This window comes from Tyto alba, unplaced genomic scaffold (genome assembly GCF_018691265.1).
Source record: "Tyto alba isolate M040663 unplaced genomic scaffold, T.alba_DEE_v4.0 Super-Scaffold_44, whole genome shotgun sequence".
Taxonomy (NCBI): Eukaryota; Metazoa; Chordata; class Aves; order Strigiformes; family Tytonidae; genus Tyto; species Tyto alba.
The window spans coordinates 5,858,596-5,874,325 of record NW_024881320.1 but is presented as its reverse complement, the minus strand read 5'-3'; the positions used below and the strand labels follow the sequence as shown (position 1 = coordinate 5,874,325).

Below are 15,730 nucleotides of genomic sequence, written 5' to 3'. Positions count from 1 at the left end.
AAATGTCTAAGCTGAAAAATTATTGTAAAGAGGAATGATAAGCATTGTTTAATTTGTGGGTTTAATTCTCTTGCAGTTGATTACCTGGAGATTTACAGAACAGCTGTTTCAACTGTCCCATTTCAATTGAGGACTAAAACAATCTCTCCCTCTCCAAAAGATATTTAAATATTGACAAAACGCTTCATCTAAATCTTTGTAATTAACCAATTAATTCAAGATTTCTATTCCTCCTTACTACCAAGTAATAAAAGATGAACAGAACATTTCAAGGGGCAGATTAATTTATTTTCTTTCCTAACACCCTCTTTTATCTCATTTCTAAGGCTGAAGAATGGCAGCCTAACCAGACTTTTGCTTAATGTTTTATTCTCTACTCATTGCTCATATTTTTTAAGGTGATTAAAGGTTATACACACCAATACGATTAAAACCCACAGCACATTCCTTATATCACTTGTTTAAGCAAGCTGATTTCTAGCCAAATTAGATTCTGGTATGTCACCAGTTACTTTAAACTCAGGAAATTAATATCTTATTTATGAAAAGATGAAGCAGTTATAGGAACAGCTGTAATACCATAAACATAGTATAGCCAGTGATATTAAACCATAAAATTAAGTTATGCTGGCAAGTGTTCAACCTGGAGACAACTTCATTGTTTCATTTATACTTAAGCAAAAGTTGCCATAGTTCAATATAAAAAAAAAAGATTGAACAAATAAAGTCGTGAGCCTGAATGCAGATACAACTGAAGCCAAATATTAATTGGAATATATATCTTCTGTGTATTAACATATACACTACAAAGGTTACCATATGCATTTAACCTCAGATACGGCCGATTAGTGCAAGAAGTGACATGCCCAAGGCTTTGGCCACACATTTAAGTTTGGTGGGTTTCTTTTAAATGGCATAAAGTCTTAAGAAAAACAGTATTATATGGAAGTATCTGTGTAGGATGGTTTTAGTAACAGCTGTCACTTGACTAGCCTTTTAGTCAGGAAGATGGATTTAATTGCTATCTAATATCTTTTTTTCTTGATCAGACATTTTTCCTTAACAGGCTTGTTTATACTACTACTATAAAGAACATTTATGGTAGGTGATAAGATAGCAACTGAATGACGTAAGTTACTGACTCTCAAATACTATTTCTGTTAGAACCCTTTATCTACCTTTATTGTGAATGCGAATGAAATTGACCTTTCACTCATTTTTTTTTGTTTGTTTGAAGGTCTATGTGCATGAGAAAGTAACATCCACTTTGTAAAAGGTACGCCTATAAAGCAACAGCATGCTAAAGCAAGTTGGTATAACTCTACACGCATCACTGCAGATGTGCTCACAAAGCTGCAAATGATTGCATTAACATAGTAATATGATAAAACATTTGTCAACTGAGTTGTTGCATCACCACATCTATGTCCTCTGTCATACTGAAACATATTATCTTAGGCCACCGTGCATGAGTCACAGCTGGAGAAGGCTAAACAAAATTGCTGGTTATCGTGATTCAGGTAAAGGAACCCTGCTAAACCACTGTGTCTCGATGCGTATGCTCACATGATCACCACCAATCTCAGAGAATTCGAAAGACAATTTGAAATAATATATGGACATTTGTTTGTCTGGCTTATTCAGGCTTAGTTTAACTAGAAATAACGCAAAACCTGTTTTATATTACATTACCTCTGAATGGCTCCACAGACTAAATGTTTGCCCAACTTTCCTCAAAGTTGAAGTGGAAGATGAAGGTAAGTGAATATTTAATTTGTAAAGGTAGAAGAAATAATCTCATAGAAGAAGAATGAGCATCGATACCCCCAAGAATAACTAGTTTTGTATTATCCAGTGAAAGCAAAAGGTAAGAGGTGAAAGGAAATGCAGAATGCCACAAAACCCACTACACATGAACACAGAGCTGACACATACAGGTATAAAAATGTGTATTATAAACACAGAAACATGTTTATCTCAAGATCTTCTTAATAGTTATTGTTTTAAAATACAGAAAACTTCAGCTTTCTCTGGTCTTTATGCTCCATTTGCTTTATATCTTCCAGGCCTGGGTGACTGACATGAGGCAGCAGGTATGTTATACCACTATCCTACACAATAGAGTAGCCCTGCACAAATCTAAGATTGAACTTGGTATGACGCAACTAGTGTGAAAATTTAAACAACATCAAAAGACTATTAGAAGTGTGATAATAAGCAGTTTAAGGTTGGGGAAAAATTTCAACAGCAGAAGGCTATCTTAAGACACACATCCTAAGAAAACAACTAAACTGTGGGTGACTGACAGGTAAGAAGCAACCAAGTCCTTATTTCAGGCCTCTAGAGGACAAAACCATTCAGATATTGTTTAATTTTTATGGTGATTTTTGTTTTTTAAAAACAAAGCTCACATGCACATCAAAACCCTCAGAAATGCTGTCAGCCACATCCTTTTCCCATGTCACAGAAAATGTTAAATGGGTACATGAAGAATATTTATGCAGTTCTGTTAGTCTGAACAATTTCAAAGCACTACAGATTCATGACCATAATCCCCACGAGAGCTGCACGTTGAGTCCCCACAGCAAGGCTGCTAACTGGAGCAGCTCTTGCGCAACTGCTGCTCTAGGTCGGCTCCTGTACAGACCCGTATTTCAGAGCTCCCAGAGCCTACTGCTCTTCGCATTGACTTCTCATCCTATTGTGGGTATTTCCCAAAGCAGGCAGCCCTTAGGAAAGCCGCTGCACCACGAACACCGGTTGTGCAAGGGCTCTGTGGGCCGGCTGGTGAGCGACCTCTGCTCCTGGCTGGTGAGCCAGCATCACCCTGCAAGTGCGAACCGCTCCTGTGCCAGCAAACCGCCCTGAGCAGTTTGGGTGGGTTTTGGTGTTTTGTTTGGTTTGGTTTTTTTTTTTTTTTGAAGAGGGGAACCCCCTCGGCTCCCTCCTCTCCCTTACTCCCCAGCAGTACTGGCAAATGGGAACACGTTGCCCAGACAGACCCGCAGCAAAGCATCAGCGGGTGCCACCGCCTCCTCCTCCGCCTCCTCCTTCTCCTCCTCCCCCCCGGACGCGGGCTCGGCCCCACAGCCCGCAGGTCCCGGATCCCCGGCAAGCGGCGGATTCCCCCCCGGTGCTGCCAGCGAGGGCCCCCCCTGGGCGCCCGGCCGCCATCCCCCTCCCACGCCCCCGCAGCTGAGGCGGGAGAGACACCGCCTCCGTGCGCCAGCGGTGGCCACGAATGGCGGAGGGACCCCCCCCCCCGCCGCCCCCCGCCCCAGCCCCTCCACGGGCCCGCCGCTGAGGGCTGCGGCGGCCTCAGCGTGAGGCGAGGGGCGGGCGGCGGCCCCGCCTCCCCGCCGGCAGCGCAGGCTGGAGCAGCGGCGGCGGCGGGGATCGCCCTCTCCTCTCGCATCGCGGGCCGGCCGGGCACTTACCGTATCCTGGCCGCGGTGGTCGCGTTGCCGGTCTGTGCCCGCAGGCACGCCAGCAAGAGCAGCCTCATAGCGGCCCCGGCGGCAGCCACCACGCTGAGGGGCAGCGCCGCGGCCACCGCCTCCTTCACCTGCCCGCGGCCCCGCCGCCTCCCGGAAACGGCGCCGCCGGGACGGTGTGCCACCGGCCGCAGCCCCGGCCCGCCCCGGGCCCCGACCCACCCGCGAGGGCTGAGCGCGGCAGGACCCGCCTGGTGAGGGACCGGTGGCGCCTGTGCCAGGCGTCCCCGGGCAGAGGACAGTTGACGACAGAGCCAAGCTCTGTGTGGTGTGCCAGGAGGTTTGGGTCCCTTCCTCTCCCCCCCCCCCCCCCCCCCCCCCTTTCTAAATAGCGCTATGGATTGTCATTAAACAGTCGCAAAGGTGATGTACTGCGAGTCTTAAATTGTTGGTTGCACAAGAGGCCTCCTGAGGAGAACATCTGAGGAAGGTTGTATCAGCTACTGTGTCCTGAGGCGGTTCCTCAGCCACACCACAGGCACCATGTGTCTCCCAAGGTAGAAGTGGTTCATACTCGGTGCAGGAATGGAGAAAACTAATTGTGGATCAGATGCCAACAACCAAAAAGCCAGGGGCGTGTGCTAGTCCAAAGAACAAGGCAACAGGACGGTCAAAGACCACGTTAAATGTCAGGAAGGCCATATGATGAAGCAGAGCCAAAGGTGTCTAAGACCAGGGGAAAGCTGTGGCGAGGAACCACAGCCTCTGCAGCAGCAAGCCAAATCCAGAGTTATAGAAAAGTAAGGAAGAGAAAAAGGAAAAGCCCAAACTATCAAGCTAGACTTCAGGATAAATCCCAATTATAGTCAGAAACAGGGTGAGCAGCTAGGAGCGGATGGGTGGGGCTGCAGTGAGTAGGACTGAGAGGCCAGTTTAGGGCATCTATGGGGTGACTGATAGGGGCCAGGTGGCTGACTAGATATCCATGGCCTTGAGCTTGATTCAGCATTTTGTAAAACCATTGAGAATGTGTGCAGGACATCAGACGGATAAGGAGGTCTTGATCTAACAGAAAATTCACTTTTTTTGCTTGTATACTTATAACCTGGTCTGATTTCCTTATGTAAATCACCCCAGGGCCACACAGATGCTTGCTTCCCCAAGGCTGTCAAAGACAGGAGAAGGTGGTTTCCAAACTGCAGTGCCTATTTATTGTGGCTTAAATTACTCTTCAAGTCTTAGTGTCAGGTAGAGGGAGAAAAATATGCCACATGCAGAGAAAGGTTCTTCAATAATTTCAAAAATAGAAGTTCTTCAAATAACTTGTGTGGATCTCTGAGGATGACAGGTATTCAGGAATCGAGGGTTTAGGAGTGATAAAGATACATATTGTATATTCTAGTGAATTGTAAGCATTTTGGTATACTGGCTTGTCTTTCACTCATGGGTCTTCATGCTGCAGAGCTATGTTCAACTGTGCATCTCACAGTTATCACTTAGAAATAACTCAGCACAATATTGTTCAGAACATTTAAAACTCCATCCAAGCTAAAAAAGATGGCTACAACTTAGAAGAGCAACATATCTTGCATAAATGCTAATTTAAGGGCTATTTTCATCACCATTTTAGAAAGCATTTCTGGCATGAAATCCCAGCCCCACTGAAATTTAGAGGGCTTTTGTCAATCCATCCAGGATTCTAGCTTCAGTTAGCTTCACTGTAAGGGCTTTTGAGAGCACTTACCACCCTCAAATGTGGCACCAGCCCTCTCTGTTAGTCACTGCTGCCCAACGTCAGTCTAACAGACCGGTAACATGTCATGCTGACTACATGACGCTTATGCAGCAGCCTTTCAGTCTCCTGATACACTGCCACTCTGTATCCTTTCCCAACAGACCCTCCTTCTGGTTCTAAGATCTGCATACAACATAGCTCATCCAGCCACATGACACCAAGAAACACACCTTCCCCTCTGGCTGCAGACCCATACCTAAAACAGCCTACATAACCCAAAATGGGCACATTCCCTAGTTGCACGGCCAAGAGCAGGATATATGACAGTGCTGGGAAAGTCATGTTTTGGGTTAAAAGGAAGCTGTGGGTTTGATACCTGCATGAGATACCTAATTACAGATACCTTGGCTGTTGCAACTTTTTACCACTGCTAGCTCTAAAACCAGACAATAGCTATCCAGCACATTTAGTGTATAACACAAAAAAGACAAAAATGCAAACATCAAAGTAAGACAAGGTCTGCTCCATGAGACAAAAGAGGAAACTTAACCAGTCATCTGGGAAATAAAGAGGAAAGAAAGGAAACATTCAAAGAGGTCTTAACATTTTATTACTATTTATGGTAACTCTGGTTTTTATGATATATAGGCCTTGACTAAAAAAACTGAAATACAAGTCTTTTCAGCATTAAGTATTGTTGTGTCTTCAAAAACACATACATGCACTAATGTATCACTGTATCAAGACAGATGCATTCATCGTAATCAAAGGGTCATGGGTGTATCTTAATGAAGAAGTTTTAAATATACTGTAACTAAGTGTTACTGTTTGGAGGAAAATTAAAAACAACTTTCCTGAAAGTACTATACTTCCAGAGAGCATATTCACTTTACAACAGTAGCTTTTAAATTTTAGTGAGAGTACCTACTTCTCGACATCTGAAGACTTAAATAACATTTTATAATGTACATTTCAAATACTATCCAGCATTGCTAGGTGTTTGTAACAGTTGTTGGGTAGGCCAATATAAAAACTCACACCACTCACAAAGGTAAATTATGAAAGGCCTAGCATGTGATATCTGCAAATATTAACACACAGTAACGCAATGTGTGCTTAATTACTTTTTAGTCTCTAGCAAATACTACAAGACCACTTAGAAAATGTTATCACAACTGATATGATATAAAGTATTAAGCTAGGCAAAGCTGAAATATAATTTCTTAAGTTACAGAATCAGTCATGTTACAGTAGTTAACATAAAGAGATCTCTGTACAGCTAGTTGCATTTTCCTCATTGTCCTTTGTCATGAAATTTAACTAGTTAAAAAAGCAAATAATGAGTCACTGTTAGGGCATATGTTATTTACAAAGGCCCATCATTAAATTTGTATGTTTACTTTTACAACCATCACTTGCTCAATTAGCAATGTCATTCCAAAAATGTTAAGTCATACCTAGATGTTGGGTGTAACTACATCATGTCAGTCGATTTACCTTTTTCATTGAAAACACACAACCAGAAATATTTTCTCATTTTGTTCTGGCCAAAAATGACTTTGAGGCTGCCGTTGAAGACAATTACGTACTTCCGTGATCTTGACCTCAACGTATGTGATGGTGGAACAAAAGAACATCTTAGGGCTTCAATCTTGCAACCACTGATGTGCATTTTCTCATTTTAATCATGAGCTTTGCCCCATTCAAATCGCAGTCTTTATTCTCCACACGTACTTATGACGTGTTCTTACTGCAGGTACACCTCTGATAAACCTAACTTCAGACGTACAATGCCTGGCCAGCTGGTGCTCTCCCATCCTGCCAGGTCAGCTGTCGCCCAGCGCTGCAGGCACGTCTGCTGCATTTACTGCTGGCAGCGTAACATGGACAATATATAAATTAAAAAAACCCCTGTGTGTATATATATATACACACATACAGCATACATTCAGGTATTTCTGCATGATGGCTATTTTACGGGGACAATCCTCGCTTTTGCTTTTCCAACTGAGAAGCAAAGTAGATAAACAAACTGCACCTTAACTTCGCTGTCATTGCTGGATAAGCCTAAGGGGAAAATGAGGGTTCATGGAAGACGGCGCTGAAACTGTATCATTAAAAGAGTTACACAGCTCCCGTTAACAACTAAAACGTAATTCTCAGCCTGAACTAACGCACGAAATAACTACGAAAGCAACTTTTTCTGCTGCAGCACCCCCCACCCCCCGCCCGCTTTACCCCGCCTGGCATCCTAAGGAAAGCGGCGAGGGAGAACCTGCCGCTGAGGGAAAGAGCTGCCACCTTCCTTCCCCTGCGAAGCTCCGCACACCCGGTGATGTTGCCAAGGGCAGCGCCCGCTCAGCGCCCGCTCAGCCGGTACCTCCCGCCGCTTCCGGTCCGCCACGTCCCGCCCCAGCAGACGCTTTCCTGTAGCCCTGCGGCCCACGTGACAGTGCTGTCGGCGGAGCGACGGCCCCCTCGGCCAATGGCGACGCGCCGTTCCCCTCGTGGGCAGGCCGGGCCGGGCCGGGCCCCGCCGCTCGGCCGCGGCCAGGTTTCCTCAGGGCGGGCCTGGCCGGGCAGCGCGGCGGGGCCGCGGGGAGCAGGGATCGTTATGGAGGACACCGAACCGAGCGAGCGCAGCCCTTTACTGAGCAGCGGGGAGCGCGGGCGGGCTGCCAGCAGCGCTTTCCACGGGCGGCTGTTGGCATGCGCCGCCGTGTTGCTGGCCGAGCTGCTGGAGCGAGTGGCCTTCTACGGCATCACCTCCAACCTGGTGCTGTTCCTCAACGGGCCTCCCTACGGCTGGGAGGGGGCCCAGGCCAGCCAGGCCCTGCTGCTCTTCATGGGCATCACCTACCTGGTGTCGCCATTTGGCGGCTGGTTGGCTGACGCCCTCCTGGGCAAGTTTGGCACCATCCTGCTTAGCATGGCGCTCTACCTGCTGGGCATGCTGGCCTTCCCCGTCATCGCTGCGCCTCACACCCGCCAGGGCCTCTGCGGGGACATCCCTTTGTTCCCCGTGGAGAACTGCTCCTCTCCGGCAGCCAACGCCACCATGGCGCCTTGCTCCCAGGTGGGAGCCACCCGCTACTGTGCCACTGCCACCTTCGTCGGACTGGTCCTCGTGGGGCTGGGCGTCGGGTCGGTCAAGGCCAACATCACCCCTTTTGGGGCGGACCAGGTCAAGTATTATTTGGCAGCTGTTGAATAGTTGGTGAGTGCTGATGTGGACCAGGGGATGGCTGTCAGTCATGCAGAGGGCCTTGCCTTGGTGGGCTGGACAGCGTGCCTAACGATTCGCATCTCTGTAGGTGTTAAGTCTCAGAGGGAGTCGGATCTTTCATCTTTGTTCCCTGTGTAATGCAAGCTGTTAAGTTGTACCCTGTTAGATACAGTTTTGGTGTCTGTGTGGTGTCTGGTCTCTTACGGTCCTTGGTTTCCTGGTGGCACTGCCTTATGTGGTACCTGATATGGCTAAGCCATCACCATCTTGAGGAGCTGGGTTGAATACTTAATGACCATTAAGTGGATTGTTAATTATCCTCCACTGTGGAGTTTGTAACCAGTTAATTTAACCTCAGAGCTCATCAGGTAAAATATCTGATACACATTTTAGTTTTGATAAGGAGAGCATGGGCCTTCAAGGGCAGTGCTCAGAGGCCTTTATCATCCTGTGATGAATGAAGGACAGCGAGCAAACAGTTTTTTATGCTTTAGGTATTCTCTGTGTACTGCACTCTGCCCTTGAGTGATATTTTTGTGCAGGCTAATGTTGCACCAGATGACGGGTGGGAAGGTGTTCTCTACGTAGTAAATGTATTACCTGCACTGTTCTCATAAGGACATGTCCTGTCAAGTGACCTTGATCGGATTCACTTCAGTGATATCATTCATTGGATCATCACTGCAAAACCAAGTAGCTTTACAGAAAATATTTGAGAGACAGCTCATAGTTCAGTATCAGCTGGAATGCGTTGTTGCATGTATTTTTTTTGCAATCTTATGCTAAGGTAGTGTGCTGACTGTGGATGTTGGAGTATAATTTCTGCTTTAAAACAGAGAATTTCAGAAGCTTAGATACTGAGCAGCTTTTCTAACCAAACTGTTTTTGATGACAAAGCAAGAAAAACATCTCTGATCCAGTTGCATGTCTGTTTACTGGCCCACTGAGTTCTGGTTAGAGCAGGTATCAGAAATGCCATTAAATTCTTTATTAGAGGTAGGATCTACAAGTATTTTTGCAAAACATACCTCAGTTCTCTGTTGTGCAGTTTACATTTGTCATTCTTTGGCATTTCATGTATTATAAATTCTAGAGTTCTGGGTGAAAGGCAGTATATAAATGTAAAACATTATTATAGCACAGGATGGTGTGTCCCCAGTGTATTGGTTCTGTTTAAACCAGCATGAGCCCATCAAATGAAATAGCTTTAATATGACTTTATCTTGTAAGGTGTTTTTCAAAACTGACTGCTTATCCCCAGAACACTTTATGAACGTTAAATATAAGAGATAAATAATGGTAGGAACAGAGCAAAAGAAAAAACATTGCCAATGGAAGTGTAGCTGTTGTAGCTGGATTTTTTTAAAGGCTTTCCCCCCAGGATTTCACAGAAAGCAATTTTTGGCCAAGTTTGTAGATAATTCACAGTGATTTATGTAGGGTGAAGCAAAAGAAATACTCCTTTCTGGTCCATAATAATCAGCAGAGCTCTGCTGAGGACTGAATTTTTCCCATTCTCTGTTTTTCTGACTTATCTGTTGTTAAATATATGACAGCATGCCACTTACCTTGTTCAGTTTTGGGCCCTCTTGGGTGCCTTCTCCCTGCATAGGAATGTAGCAAACTGCTGGGTAGATGGGTGTGTATTGCTGAGAATAAAGTCTGTCTCCCAGAGTCACGTTCTTGGGAGGCCAGAATACAATGCAAACATGTTTTGGCTGGACGTGTGCTGATAAGATTTGTCCTCTTTCCCTTAAATACCAAACAATGGAAAATATGAATTGTGTAACATGTACTTTAGCCATGTTACATGAACCACCTTTCAGATATTGTTAATTACATTATATTGCAGATCTCTTAAAAATACTGTGTAAATTTTTCAGTTTTAATGTATGATCTATAATTTGGGTTGAGAGCTCAAATATAATGAGGATTTTTTTATTTAGAAGAGATTAATCACATTGGAGAAAATTAGAAACTACATTTATTATTTTCCTCTGAAGTTAAAAAAATAAGTAGTTTCTTATTTCTGTTAAGTGACTACTTTTAGAAGTGCTGTTAGGAGCGCCTTAAGTAGACTTAGTATAGAGTAACTTCTGCCAGGCAGTTTAGCAAAAAAAGTTACTGCAAAGTAGGTATAGACCAGCTTTACTTAACTGTGTTTATACATAAGAGCTGTTTTTCTAGAAGTTGCAGATTGATCCATCGCCCAGGTCTAAATCTGAACTGATGGTTCTCAGAATAGTGTTTATAATCATGTGATATGTATAACTTGGCACTTTCCAGTTCCTCTTCTAAGTGCGAGTGCTTTGCAATCACTTCCTGCTCTATGTAGCAGTTTGTGACTTTCTGTAGTTAGGAAACAATATGACTGTCCCTCATTGTGAAAGCTGGTTTAGCTCCAACATTGAAGCCAACATTAGTAGTAGACTACTGATCTAGTATTACCTGTAATCTTTGTTCTAATTATAGATGAATCTGTCTGGTTTGGGTTTATGGTGATTAGAGATGCTAGTTTTAACCCACACTGTATCTTATATCTGTTGTAATAGTCGTTAAATCTATTACTTCATAACCTGCTAAAAATCTTCTGGCTTTTCTAAAACCAGTGTTGTTACAGCAGTGTCACCAGAGGCAGGATGCTATTGGAAATTGCTGGTGTAAAGATGGCTTTAGAGTGATAGAGTGATTTTTCAACCTTTATTTATTTATAGAACTTAGATTTTCCAGCCTCTGGGGAAGGATGGGGGACCATGTGTAAAGAATTGAAGGTCACTAACTGCAGGTTACTTTGTTGTTGTTGTTGAACTTCTTAGGAGTCTGGATGTCTAAGACTCTGGAGATAAAAGTTTGAAAACTGAAGTTGTGGCATTCACAGTGGCAGTACTAATTCGTTTCTGCTTCCAACAGAAACAGAACAGATATGGCAGTAGTGAGAGGAAACAGACTTTAAATGTGGACTGGCCAAATTTTAGTATAAAAATTTGAAATTATGTAGCAACTGAGTAGTACTGTAGAGGTCTGTTACTGAACTCTCTCCAGATGCTCTCAAAAAATAACTGGTGTCTGTAGTGATGGATTAGAAGGTCAGAATTCTGTAAGAGTAAATTTGACTGCAGAAAACTGTTGTCATTGCTCTTTCTTTTGTAGGTTAAGGACAAGGGCAGACTTCTACGTTTTCATCCTTTTTCTGTTGTGTGGCTGCTCACATAGTTGGCTGGGATAAGTTGGGAGGTTTTTGTTACATTTGTCACTTGTGACTGTTAGTGGATTGCAGGAACAAATAAAAACTGCTAATGTCAGTAACTTTTAAATAAATTTCTTTTCCTTTTATGTGAGTCAAATAGGAGGTCATAGCTTTGCATTTGACCTGATGTGAAGAGGGGGAGAGAGAAGATTATGACATGCTGGAACTCTGAAATGTTGGGGTTTAGGAAATGCTTGAGATCATTAGCAGGTGATGTCAGAAATCAGATGTCACAGTGCAATGTTAGGCACCGGATAGGCACTAGCTGCAGCAAAAATGAGAAATCCTGTGGATAACCACTTATTTGAAACTGGCCTAGCTGTAGAGAGCTAGGAAATTACTTTGTGGCAAAGCAAAGCATCTAAACACAGGAACTATGGAGAAGCAGTGATGCTTGTATAGAATCCTGGCTCTTTACATAAAAATCAAGAGAATCTAATAGAATCTTAATATTTGAGTTTTGTAATATTTTTGGTTTCAAGCTGTATGAACTGTTTTGGTTAGTACTTGGATCATCTCCTAAGAAAGATGTTGGTGTTGAAAAATCCAGGGGAGGAATAATTCAGCAAGTGATCATCTTTCTTCTAAGTCAGAATGAGGCTTAAGTATTAACCTGAGGGACAGCTGTGCTGGGGAAGTTGCTGTGGGTCAGATATTTGTAATGACTTTCCATCAGGTGTTGTAACTAAAGATCTAGTTAGTCTTTCTCTCTTTCTTTGTTCTAGTTGCATTTAAAATTTTGTTCTGATTGTAAGATATTAACCTTATATCTTAAATGAGTTTAGAGTACTGCAGTGCAGAGTTACACAGCTGAGATGTCCTCTGCTGAAAGTGGCTGTAAATAAACTAATGATTACACAGTTCCCATAACATAGTGTTCCAGGCATCCAGGATTCTTTATCATGAAAACTGTGGTTGTAATTGTATCTCATCTGACCATAATCAGTCTGATAAGTATTTTGTATTGGAAATTTTGATTTTGAGAACTACTCCTTTACTATTTTGAAATTCAGTGCTGTGTAGGTCCCAGTTATAAAACTCAGAATGTCACTGTGCTTTTCCTTCTGCATTTGGATTAACTGTATATAAAGGATAATCAGATATAAGAAGAAAAACACATTTTGGACTGTAGGAAAGTCAAATGTTAGGTTTGATTTTTCTGTTGCAAGAGTTATGTTAGATGTCTTGAAAGCAGGAAGATTATTTTCTTTCCTCTTTAGAGGCCCACTTGAATGCAGGCAGCATTGACGTGTGGCCAATGACTGACAAATCAGCTGTGACCAGAATGCTTAGAGTTGCTCATTTCCCTCATTTCTTTCTTGGTGGAGTTTTTTAGTGTGTTTTTTTTGTTTAGTTCTTAGGGGTTGCTGGGAGGGTTTGGGATTTTTTTAATTAAAATCTGCCCTATGGCTTAAATGTGGAAAATTTAGGGCAATTGGGATGCTCCTTGTATGGCACAGTAGGTCATTCTGTATTTTTACTGGAGTAGAAGCACTACTGGATTGTTCCTTACTGTTCTTTGAGAATGAGGTGCTATCCCATTTACTAGGGAAAAAAGCTGTGTAAGGTTTGAAGAATGCAGAATAGTGAACTGGACACTCAAGACTGGGTATTATGCAGTAGGAGGTGATCTATACAAGTGACAGCTGTCCAACACTGGTAAATTCTGTGGAAAGTGTCTGAATCTGAGCTCACTTGCAAAATAATGTGTTACTTAGAGCAAATAAACTGTGTGTATTAGATGCTTGCTGATGTTTATTTGAGTCAGGGTACCTCTGAAACAGTTTTCCTATCACCGAACAAAAATACTGTAGTAAGTCTTGCACTCTAGCCATGGCATTTTGCTGATATTGCTTCCTTTTTCCTGTTGTACGGAGTTTGACTAAAACATGGTAAATCTAAGGAGGTGACCTTTTCCATACCTGTTAGGCACTACTACTGTTTTTAAGCTGTTTTGTTGTGATAAGGACAAAATCTTTTAAAGGTACTTATTTTGACTTTCAGTGCAGGGGTGTGTAGCTTATAGGACAGATTCAATCCAGGACCCACATGATACTTGTGTCATTTATGTGCATTGTTTTATTGCTGCAGTCGCTGGTAGGATGTTAAGAATATAATGAAGGTGATGGTGCTGGTACCACCAGGAGAGTGCTGCTATGCTTGAGCACAGATGAAATTGAGCAGAGGTACTGATAAATTTTCTTTCTGGTTGGGTGATTGAGAATAATGCAAGCATAAGGGGAAAAGGGAGAATTCCTGCCGTTTTGTGAAAAATACTTGTCCTTGATAAAAATAATAAAACACTAACATGGTTTTCTTGTTATTGGTCCTTTATTAAAATGTAGTGTCTACTTACAAAGAGAATAAACCAATCTATTTTGTGCCTCCACACAGCTCAAGTAATAGCCAGCAGGGGGAAACTTTGAGTAGTCTACTGTAAATATGATATAGCTAATATTTTGGGCAACTGGTGTAATGTTTGAAAGGAACTACAAAGGACTGCCTTTTAACTAACGTGTTTTCTGGTTTTGGTAAGACATCTTCATACTCTTTCCATTTTGACAAGGTATTCCACCGGCTAAGTTCAGTGTGATTTTTATTAAGTTGTTAATGTTTGTCAGTAAAATGCCATAGTGGCATTTGAGATGTGGCTGTGATGTGATTTTTAGTGTGATTATATACTTTGCTGAGGAAGCAGAAAATAGATTCTTTTCATTGTAAGTCTCTGTTGTGTCTGTCCTTTGAGCATTGCATTCCTTTTTTGTCACTCTGTTTCAAAAAGGATACTGGAAATGGAGTGGGAAGGGTCACAGACATGGTCGGTAATTCCTGTGCAAGAAATCATGAAACAGTCTACAACTTCCTATCTCTGAAACAGCAGCTGGAATGTGACAGCGGTTTGTGGAAATAATAGTTAGGGGGAGAGAGACAGAAACGGACCAGGAATGGGATAAAGCTCAGCTGTCTTCTGTTGTTTCCTGGAACTAGGTAAAACGAGTGAGGCTAGTACAGGGCAGGTTCAAAACAGACAAATGGAGGTGGTTCTTCCCCCAGTGTAATTAGCTGGGGAGCTCTTTGCCATAGGTTATTAGGGATTATAAAAGCTGACATGGGTTCAGAGACAGGCTGGACAGGTTCATGGAAGGGGGAGCTGCTGCATTTTGTAAGTAAGTAGAATCCTTGATTCCGGAAGTTTCTCAGGAGCTAATGGTTCAATGCTGGGGTAATACTTGCTAGGAGCATCATGTTGTGCTTGCCCTGTTTTCATCTGTATCAAAGCCTGCTTTCATCTCCCAGCTTTGCTTGCATAGACATGAGCGAGGTCATTTGTAAGAGGGAGGATGGGAAGTCATTTTCCCTGCAGAAATTATATGAGAACTGAGACTTCATGGTGAAGAAATGGAAACCTCATAAAGTAGATTGCTGATTCTTTACATAAGTTGGAGCACTGTGTTTACGATGTAATTGTTTGCTAATATCCTGCTGCCATTTGGGGTTTAGAAGGAATTCCTAGCTTGATACACTATTGCAGGTGATGACTGTTAAAATTAGGAAATAAGTACCAAGTTGAAATTGGAAAAGGAGAATTTCTTAGGTTTAGGCTCCAGCATTGTATTTGGTATGCTAACAGACCTACCTGAATCCCTAACAACTCTGTTAACTATGCATAAGAATAGACGCCTTCATATTTCTTTTGTTAGGCTTGGTTAAATGATACAGATGGGTTTGTGCATCACTGAGAAACATGAAGCTGTAAATCAGAACTGACAACATTAAAAACTTACTTCAAGACATAGCTTGCTTCTCATATTGCGAACTAAACATGGATCTTTTGAAGATCTGGCAAATGAAGAAGGGAAATTGGAAATCAAAATCAACTGACTCAGCAAGACTGGTGCATGGTACTGACTTGCTAGTCACTGTTAATGTCCTTTCAGTCATAAAACAGTGACAAATAGGGTATTATGAATTCTTCTACAGACTAGTTGATCTTTTTAATGTATTTCAAATTTAATTTGCATAATTTCTCTTACATCACATCTTATGAGTGATGCTGGGTTCCTGCAACTTAATTACAAAACATGGGG

At 42.7% G+C, this 15,730-nt stretch overlaps 2 protein-coding genes and 1 long non-coding RNA gene across 6 annotated transcripts in view; 2 read left to right on the top strand and 1 right to left on the bottom strand.

Annotated features, from left to right (window-relative positions):
• Nucleotides 1-1,277, top strand: part of LOC116965346 — a 72,718-nt gene extending 71,441 nt beyond the window's left edge. Inside the window, exon 3 of the long non-coding RNA XR_004409301.2 lies at nt 1,238-1,277. This is a non-coding gene — a long non-coding RNA (uncharacterized LOC116965346). The remainder of the gene's footprint in view (nt 1-1,237) is intronic.
• Nucleotides 1-7,628, bottom strand: part of GLT1D1 (glycosyltransferase 1 domain containing 1) — a 60,226-nt gene extending 52,598 nt beyond the window's left edge. The window contains exon 1 of one of the 4 annotated variants that reach the window (XM_042805143.1): nt 7,408-7,628. Coding sequence is in view for 2 of the 4 variants with exons in the window: in XM_042805142.1 (XP_042661076.1) it covers nt 3,438-3,505 (68 nt within the window). In the remaining 2 variants the exon portion in view is untranslated. Of the gene's footprint in view, nt 1-3,437; nt 3,754-7,407 lie in introns of those variants that run through there. The other 3 variants (XM_042805144.1, XM_042805142.1, XM_033008121.2) reach the window with 3 other exon arrangements.
• A 38-nt stretch (nt 7,629-7,666) lies between these two features.
• SLC15A4 (solute carrier family 15 member 4) overlaps nt 7,667-15,730 on the top strand; it is a 30,042-nt gene continuing 21,978 nt past the window's right edge. The window contains exon 1 of the mRNA XM_033008165.2: nt 7,667-8,353. Within this exon, the coding sequence (XP_032864056.2) occupies nt 7,784-8,353 (570 nt within the window). The 5' untranslated portion in view covers nt 7,667-7,783. The remainder of the gene's footprint in view (nt 8,354-15,730) is intronic.